The 9,922-nt window shown below is 39.3% G+C and overlaps 1 protein-coding gene across 1 annotated transcript; it reads left to right on the top strand.

The window, feature by feature from the left end:
* Window positions 1-4,259: 4,259 nt before the first annotated feature.
* On the top strand, window positions 4,260-5,392 carry LOC118095674 (vomeronasal type-2 receptor 26-like). Its single transcript, XM_035136913.2, has 2 exons — window positions 4,260-4,380; window positions 4,491-5,392. The coding sequence occupies exons 1-2, from the start codon at window positions 4,308-4,310 to the stop codon at window positions 5,390-5,392; spliced, it is 975 nt and encodes a 324-aa protein (XP_034992804.2). The 5' UTR covers window positions 4,260-4,307.
* Window positions 5,393-9,922: the final 4,530 nt, after the last annotated feature.

The following is a 9,922-nucleotide window of genomic DNA, read 5'->3' as shown; positions in this document are numbered from 1 at the left end:
TCCCCAGCACTATTCAACTTATATATAAATGATATTGTCCAATGTCTATCATCTCCAGATTTTCATGCCCCTAAACTGGCCACAAAACCCATCTCAATGCTATTATATGCAAATGATGTGGTTCTTCCATCCTAAACAAATGTAGCCCTAAAAAGAATGATGAGGTGTTTTCAGGATATTGCCAGAGAGAACAGCTGGCCATGAATTACAAGAAAACCAAAGCCATGGTTTTCTCAAGAAACTGTAGGGCCCATAGATGGCGCATGGACAACCAGCCAATTGAACAGGTCAAAGTCTTTAAATATATTGGCTTTATTTTCAGTCTACAGGGTCATGGGGAGCACACCAGAAATGTGCAAAATAAAAAGCACCCCAAAGTGTCAAAATTCTGACAGGCCTTTTCTACACAAAAGGTGGTAAACATATACCATCAGTCCTGGAAGTGTTCCAAGCTAAACCCCAACACAGTTATTATATGGGGATTAGTTTGGACAGGCACACACCTTGGATCTATGGTAGCTCTCCAAAGTTCATGAGGCAAATTTTCTCCGTACCAGCCTGTGTCCCAAAAGCATCAGTGCGCCTAGAGGCTAATCTTCCCTCAGTAGAATTACAGATTTGGCATAGGACACATAACTATGGGCTTTGCCTAAACTTAAAGACCCTCCGGTCTAATATCCCTAGTGCTGCAAGATTGTCACAAGAGTGCCTGGACTAAAATTGTCTATCAGAAGCTTCACTCTTGTGATTTATCACCACAACAGCTACTTGCTTTGGGTTTTAGTAAAGCAAACAATCTAATTTGTCAGTGCTTAAATGATATTTAACATCAGAACAACTTGGCCACAATAAGGAAATTTTACCATGGTATGACTATTTTCCACCTACCCATTTTGACTCTCTTGCACCCGATATGCATAACATAGCAATTCAAAAATATAGGCATTCTGTTACGCTCACAAGATTGAAAGTATTGCCCTTGGCTGTACTTGAAGGACAATTCCAACAGATTCAACACGGAAAACGCTTATGTTCCTGTGGAGATGGCAGTAGAAAATTGGTGGCACATGTCCTTCTCGCCTGCACTCTTTATAAAGACTTGAGGAATGAGATTATCACCCTCTTTTATTTTCCATTCTGGGTTGCCCAGCCAGTGCGACAGTGTCCTTTCATTTGGCAGATCAAGATGAGCTCAGGTGACAGCAAAGATTACAATGTTTTTGGCTGATGCAATTAGAAAAAGATCTACTATTTGACTATTGATTAAAAACCCTAATATGTATTTTGTAGAAGAAGAAGAAGAAGAAGAAGAAGAAGAAGAAGAAGAAGAAGAAGAAGAAGAAGAAGAAGAAGAAGAAGAGGAGTTTGGATTTGATATCCCACTTTAACACTACCCTAAGGAGTCTCAAAGCGGCTAACATTCTCCTTTCCCTTCCTCCCCTACAACAAACACTCTGTGAGGTGAGTGGGGCTGAGAAACTTCATAGAAGTGTGACTAGCCCAAGGTCACCCAGCAGCTGCATATGGAGGAGAAGAGGCGCGAACCCAGTTCCCCAGATTACAAGTCTACCACTCTTAACCACTACACCACACTGGCACTTGAGTTTTTATTTTTTATTCTTTGTATATCGTATTGTTGTTTTATTGCTATGGCCGATGGCTGACACAAATAAAGATTCATTCATTCATTCTGTGGATGTGGATGTTGGAAACTTATTTATTACACAGCTTTGAAGTTCCAAAGAAAGGGGTAATATTGATGACAAGAAGTAAAATTGTGGGAACATTATAATATCCCTTTAACTGATAGATTTAGAAATACTTCAAAAATATTCATTGTATAAACCCACTCCCAGCCACAGACTTCTGGAATAAATAGATGGGTATTAATGAATCTCTGTGGTCTCTGCGCATTTTCTTACAGCTTATATATGGTTCATTTGCACCAGATGAGATCCAAACAATGGGTGCTCCTCCCTTTTACCGCATGGTTCCAAATGAAAACCTTCAGTATATGGGGATTATATGGTTACTTCAGCATTTTAGATGGACCTGGGTTGGGCTCTTTGTTGTGGATGATAACAGTGGAGAGCAATTCCTAAGAAAACTGGAGCCATTGTTTTCCAGAAATGGAATCTGTTCAGCCTTCACTAAAAGAATCCCACAAGATGCTCGTATGGAGGAATTCATCAATAATTTTAATGATGCAAGTCCAATTGATTTATCCTTCCAAAAACATAAAGCTGGTACAATTATCACATATGGAGAACCGTTAACAATTTTGTGGCTGAGAACTTTTATATGTTCACAAGATTCAGGAAATGAGGAAAACCCATTATTTGGAAAGGTGTGGATTATGACAATGCAGATGGATTTTATCTTAACGGGTGCTGCAAGAGGATGGGGTTTTCAGATGTTCCAGGGTGCCATTTCCTTCACAATTCACACAAAAGAGGTACCAGGTTTCAGAGAATTTCTTCAAATCATTAAGCCAAATTGGACTCAAGGAAATGGGTTTCTAAAAGATTTCTGGGAGCAAGCCTTTGACTGTTTCTTGCCAGATCCAGCAGGGGTGCCTCTAATGGATGATGACACTTGTACTGGAGAGGAGAGGCTGGAAAGTCTCCCTGCTGGACTTTTTGAAATGCACATGAGTGGCCACAGCTACAGCATTTATATTGCTGTCTATGCTTTGGCTCATGCTTTGCATGCCATGTACTCATCTACATCCAAGCATAGGACAATGTTGGTTGCTAACAATATTGAACTTCAGAACCTAAAGGCTTGGCAGGTAATGTCTTACCAGAAAATATTTTAATATACAGTGTAGTGTAATGTGAAGCTACACTCCTTAAGTCATTAAGGCAAATATTGGGTTCGTATTTCTTTCTATAACTGAAGCTTGCTATTTGCAAAGTGTTGTTATCCGTGATTCCCCCCCCCCTCATCTTTTTCAATTAGCTCCACTTGTTTCTTCGAGGCATTTCATTTAACAACTCAGCTGGAGAAACTGTGTCCTTAAATGATAAACGGGAAATGAGAGGTGGATTCGACATCATGAATCTGGTCATCTTGCCAAATAACTCATTCCAGAAAGTGAAAGTTGGGAGGGTTGATCCCAGTGCGCATGAAGGAAAACAATTCACCATCGATGAAGATAGAATTGTGTGGCCTAGCGGTTTTCATGAGGCATGGATTCTGTTTAATCTTAAATTGAAAACTTTGTCAAATTTTCTATGCATTGTTTATTAACTCTGAGGTTTACATCACACTGATTCTTCATTTATGTCTTCCTGAAGTAATAGGATAAGTCTGCAAGTCTGATTTCAAAGAGTCTGCTGCGGGCAGTGGTTCACAGATGTTTTTACAATTATCAGTGCTGGAGATAGATAAGGTGGTGATTTCTAGGAAACTGCTGGTAGCTGAATTCCTTGTGCCTCTGACATATCCCTCCAGCAATACCCACATTCTGAGAGTTTGTCATTGGATGCTGGGCAGAATGAAAGCTTCAAAGTTTATTTCATTCATTCTGATTTACTTACTCTCGCCTCCATTTTTGGAATATCTTACAATATCTTACAATTAACACCAATTAAGGCACTAGGAGAAGGGGACGACAGAGGACGAGATGGTTGGACAGTGTTCTCGAAGCTACGAACATGAGTTTGATCAAACTGTGGGAGGCAGTGCAAGACAGGAGTGCCTGGCGTGCTATGGTCCGTGGGGTCATGAAGAGTCGGACACGACTAAATGACTAAACAACAACAAAAGGATGATTATGAGATTTTATTTAATTGAGATATCATAACCAATTCTTTTTCCTGGGGGACACAGGGATATGCATACCCCTAAACCTTTTATGAATCTAAGTTTGTCCTCATGGAGGGGCAGTATTTCAATATGAGTTGGAAAATGAGAGTACCCCTAAACATTTTTTTAGGAAAACAACACTGATTATAGCCATTTGATAAAGTCTGCTTTAAGACGCAACAGGAAGCAAATTTCATCCCTAGGAGTCTGAGAAGAACACATCCACTGTTAGAATTTTGTGAGAAGGTCTCAAATAAAACCATTTATTCTGAAAACACATAAACTTACAATTGTAACTTTTGATATCACAAATTTAAGAATAACTTTCTTTGAATATACCTGATTTATTTATTTAGACAGTTTATTTACTATTTAAGTAAATAAGATAAATTAAAGGTAAACAAAAGTATATTCTTACTAATTTCACTCTTGTTTTTGTCTAGGTGCTTCCTCTTTCGGTGTGTAATGAACAGTGCCATCCTGGTTATCAGAAGAAAATGAAGGAAGGGGAAAAGTTTTGTTGCTATGATTGTGTCCCATGCTTAGATGGGAAGATATCAAACCAGACTGGTGGGTGATGTTTTTGCAATCACAGAGTTGTTGTTGTTTTTGTTTGTTTGTTTGTTTTCCCCTGTGTCACATTAATTGACAATGAATTTACATCTTTCTCTATTTTCCAGATATGGATGACTGTTTCAAATGCCCAGAAGACCAGTATGCAAACAAAAATAAAAATGGTTGCATCCCTAAAGTTATAACCTTTTTATCATATGCAGAACCTCTAGGGGTCACTTTGGCCTCAGCTGCAGTTTCTTTTTCACTGACCACAGCCCTGGTGCTAGGATTGTTTATTAAGCACAGAGATACCCCAATAGTCAAAGCCAACAACAGAGACCTCTCCTACACTCTCCTTGTCTCCCTCCTGCTCTGTTTTCTCTCCTCTTTATTATTCCTTGGCCATCCTGGGAAAGTGATCTGCCTCCTTCAACAAGCAGCTTTTGGCATCATCTTCTCAGTGGCTGTTTCTTGCGTGCTGGCCAAAACCACCATAGTTTCTCTAGCATTCATGGCTACAAAGCCAGGATCAAGACTGAAGAAATGGGTGGGGAGGAAAGTGTCCTATTCAATTGTAATTTGTTGTTCACTTGTTCAGATAGCTATTTGTACTGTGTGGCTGGCAACCGCTTCCCCATTCCCTGATTTAGACATGCATTCAGTGAATGAAGAAATCATTCTACAGTGTAATGAAGGATCAGTCATCATGTTCTACTGTGTCTTAGGCTACATGGGTCTTCTGGCCATCACCAGCTTCATTGTGGCATTCCTTGCTCGCAAGTTACCTGACAGTTTTAATGAAGCAAAATTCATCACCTTCAGCATGTTGGCATTTTGCAGTGTTTGGTTGTCCTTTATTCCGACTTATCTGAGCACAAGAGGGAAAGGCATGGTGGCTGTGGAGATCTTCTCCATCTTGGCCTCCACTGCTGGGTTAATGGGTTGTATCTTTTGCCCGAAATGTTACATCATTGTGTTGCGGCCAGAACTGAATAGCAGGGAGAAACTAATAAGGAGACATTATTAAGGAGTCTTATATTTTCATTCTATCCATCCAGTTATTTGTTGTTGTTTAGTCGTGTCCGACTAGTCGTGACCCCATGGACCAGAGCATGCCAGGCACTCCTGTCTTCCACAGCCTCCCACAGTTTGGTCAGACTCATGTTCGTAGCTTCGAGAACTGTCCAACCATCTCATCCTCTGTCGTCCCCTTCTCCTAGTGCCCTCAGTCTTTCACAACATCAGGGTCTTTTCCAAGGAGTCTTCTCTTCTCATGAGGTGGCCAAAGTATTGGAGCCTCAGCTTCAGGATCTGTCCTTCCAGTGAGCACTCAGGGCTGATTTCCTTCAAAATGGATAGGTTTGATCTTCTTGCAGTCCATGGGACTCTCAAGAGTCTCCTCCAGCACTATAATTCAAAAGCATCAATTCTACGGCGATCAGCCTTCTTTATGGTCCAGCTCTCACTTGGAGAAGAGCTTTAGGAGCATGTCAGAATATTGCTAGATATTCACTTCCAATTATATTGATGTCACTTTGAAAAATTTCTGATGATGCTCAGATTTTGCAGAAGTACACATTGGTTAATGGTGTGTTTTGTTTTTGTTTTTTCATTTATCTCATTCAAGGAAATTTTTTAATAAAGAGTAGTTTGAGCAGAGTTCTGGTGATCACTGTCATGTGCATCAGGTTCACTAAAATGGAAAATATTTGAGAATGGGCCACAGTGGCCAAAAGGCAATCAGTTATGATGGGGACTAGAGCTTAGCCAACCAATCAGCGGACAAAGCTTCAGCTGAACTCTTCCAGAATATTAGTGTGATCTCAAAAAAAGTCACTGTGTTTTGCTAAGAGATTCAACAGTTGCTGAAGGTGCATTGGACCTCCTTTTCACCCTCCATTCACTTAACCTCTTCTCTCTCTCTCTCTCTCTCTCTCTCTCTGATCCCTTTGAACTTAAATATTATATGATCACATCATTTGAATGGATAATTATACTCTTGTTATATGTTGAACGTTGAACTGGATAAGTGTATACAAGTAGTTCAACAATACCAGTGTTTTTGTTTTTAAGGAGAAAAAGGGGCCAGCAATCTCTATGATGCTGTTACAGTAAATGCCACACTTTTAACATTTGGGGGAAAAAGAAGAAGCTGGTACTGAGTACCCTTGGGTACCCCAGAGAAAAAAGCACTGCACAGCACGCAGAACTCCTAAACACTATTGAAGATTAAATAAAGCACTACCTCCCTCTTCTTAATTCCAAGCTTTCTGCTGTTGTGATCGACAGTGTCCTCATCCCATTTATGAGAATTTAAGTGGGGGATTTCAGAGCTTATGGGGAAGGGGCATATAGATATTGAGCCATGGCAGTGGCTATTATTGACTTCTTTTCTTCTTAATGGTGCTTTCCATTAACACAATAAATATCTTTTTGTCAATCTGTCTGTTGATTGATCATTTGATATGGACATGATCTTTATATTCTTATTGCACCAACTAGCTATTAGAGTGGAAAGCAAAGCAATAATTGTCAGTACTATCCAAAGTGTATATAACCCACTCACGGTCTGTGTTAATTTGTAGTCCTTACTCACGCAAACAAAGAAAGCAGGGATGGCAGACACCATCCAGAAACCAATCATTAGCATTTCTAAAGCCCTATTCTTTCACCCCTATGGTTTGTTAGTAAGACATGGTAGCAAAATCACCTGCTGGCAAGTGATTGGCAGATGGGAAAGATGAAACTCTAATTCTAAGACACAGCCACCTTCATTCCAGGACTGTCATTGCTGGGTTACTCAGACAAATTACTGGCTTTACCAGAGAGTGTCACTCTCTGGAATTAATTTGTTTTTTCAGAGAGATCAGGATTACTTTCTCATGGCTTCATGTAAGAGAAGGGATATTTGTGCACATTTACATGTCATTGAATCTTTGGTTATGCTGGGAGAAATTGATGGAAGTTCTTGTCCAACAACAAAGTGCCAAATTATTATTATTATTTTTATTATTATTATTATTTAAGTTTTAAAAAACAAGTTTATTGATCAATTTAAAACTTTACATAAAACAAAAGCACATAAAGCAATGGTACAACTCAAATACTTCAAATCTAACAAGTCATACCCATTTCCTATATCTATGTAGATAAAAGCCCCCTCCCCCCTCCCCCCTCCCTGCTCCCACCCCTCTCCACCCTTCTTTCCTACCATTTTCCCTACCATCTTCTCTCCCTCCCTCCTGTCACCCTCGTTCCTTTTTTCATATTATACATTATATATGTCAATTATATATAACAACTCTAAAGCCTGGAGAGAGAATTCAATAAAAGTCATTAAAACTAAAGATGTTGAAAGAAAAACAAAGGGTTTGTGTGTGTGTGTGTGTGTGTGTGTGTGTGTGTGTGTTTTTCCTTTTCCTTTCGTATTTTCCTTACTGCCAATCTCTAATGTATTTTTAAACTTATGCGAACGTACTACACCTAGTATATTTCTCTATTATACACATCTGATACGTCCATTTATCTTCATGCATCAGCTAAGGGCCAAATTATTAATGCACCTGCTCTTGGGAATAGAGAAGACTTGTGGACTGTTCCATAAAGATGAACCAACTTTTTTCCTACCCAGTTTCAAAGCTTTGTCAGTCAGTATCAACACTTTGAAGGGGCAATTATTTCCCTCTGCAATTATCCAAATAATTATAATTTGATCACCTTCCTGAAGCTTCTGCCGCTTTCTAGAAGGCAGGAGAAAACAATCAGTAAGGGTGCCTGGAAGTAGTTATAAATCAACCCTGGTGGCATTAGGCTATAATTAAGTACAAGAGGCAGCAGGTCCATCTATGACATTTTCTCCTTTCTGAATCTTGGACTTCTAGGATTGGCAATCTCACATCAGATGCAAGTTACAAATTAGGGAACTTATAGAGTCAGAAACTCTTTCCTGCCAACATGTTAGAAATAGCAATGTTGATGCTCCTCCTGTCTCCTGTTGTGTCCCAAGAGGAAACTATGAAATGTCACACAGGTGATCCCCTCTCTGTTCCACATGAATGGTACCAGCTAGGTTGCCTCCTCATTGGTGGAATTGCTTCTCAGATCTCTTATATAGTTAACCCGGTTACTTTTGAGGAACACCCTTCTCAGAACCTGTTTGATGTTCCACAGTAAGGATCCCCACTCCATCTGTATTTTCTAATCTGTATACCTTATAATTATCAAGAGCATATGTGGATATCCTCCTTCCAAAATGAAAGCTTTTAGATTGGGAAATCAGGGTATTGGTATAGGAAAGTCATCAGGAAGGACAAGTAGGGAGCATTAAAAATAATAAGGAGAAGGTTTGATCTTGATCTTGAATACTGCAAGGCTTCAAGATACACATGGGAAATGTACATATCAAATCCAGCACAACATTTTGTGTGCACTCACACAATGAGCACACGCACAAAAATAAATCTCCAAAAGTGGAGATATAAAAGAACTGACTAATGTAACTTGGGATGGCATGGTGGTTATAATGGGAACTATAGTCTTTTTCAATCCAGTACTTTTTCTTCTTTGTGAAAACAAATGTAATTGCCACAACACATATTTTAATAAAGATTATTTAAATTAGAGGTTAAATACACAGTGTATTTGACAGAGAAAAGAAAAGGGTATTGCTTCATTTTGCTGATGAGCTCTCAAAGAGTAAATTGTGGTGCATCGGAAAGAAATAGAAAGGGTATTGCAAAATTCTAACTCACTTGCACGTAGATATTTCTGGGTTTGTAGCATAACACATTTGTGCATTATGGACACATCTTCTGAGATAATAAAATAAACTCTCTTGGCAGTGTTCTACCAACACAGCCTGGCTTTGGCATTCACTGTAAACGAGATCAACAAGAATGCCAATATCCTGCCCAATGTCACCCTCACTTTCCACATCTCTGACAGTTATGACAGTGCAAGGATGACCTATCGGACGACACTGGACCTGATTTCGAAGTCACATACATCTCTCCCCAACTACAAATGTGGCAAACAGAAAACCCTTCTTGGCATTATTGGAGGACTTGGCTCTGACACCTCTGTCCTTATGAGGGACATCATTGGCCTCTACAAAATTCCACAGGTAATATCTGTGGATGTTGGAAAATCATTTATTAATCAACTTTGAAGTTCCAAAGAAGGAAGTAATATTGATGACAAGTAGTAAAATCTTGGGAACATAATAATATACCTATAATTCAAGATAGATTTAGAAATGTTTAAAAAAATATTCATTGCACAAACCCACTCCCAGCCACAGACTTCTGGAATAAATAGATGGGTATTAATGAATCTCTGTGGTCTCTGCACATTTTCTTACAGCTTATATATGGTTCATTTGCACCAGGTGAGATCCAAACAATGGGTGCTCCTCCCTTTTATTGCATGGTTCCAAATGAAAACCTTCAGTATATGGGGATTATATGGCTTCTTCAGCATTTTAGGTGGACCTGGGTTGGCCTCTTTGTTGTGGATGATAACAGTGGAGAGCAATTCCTAAGAAAACTGGAGCCATTGT

This window comes from Zootoca vivipara, chromosome 13, assembly GCF_963506605.1.
Source record: "Zootoca vivipara chromosome 13, rZooViv1.1, whole genome shotgun sequence".
Classification (NCBI taxonomy): domain Eukaryota; kingdom Metazoa; phylum Chordata; class Lepidosauria; order Squamata; family Lacertidae; genus Zootoca; species Zootoca vivipara.
The sequence above is the reverse complement of the archived record's forward strand: the minus strand, read 5'-3'. Positions and strand labels throughout refer to the sequence as shown.

Bases quoted from the DNA above. Each gene is read 5' to 3' on its own strand.
- LOC118095674 (XM_035136913.2), top strand. From the start codon at position 4,308: ATGAAGGAAGGGGAAAAGTTTTGTTGCTATGATTGTGTCCCATGCTTA. The intron at 4,381-4,490 runs GTGGGTGATGTT...TCTATTTTCCAG, and splicing joins GAAGATATCAAACCAGACTG to ATATGGATGACTGTTTCAAA.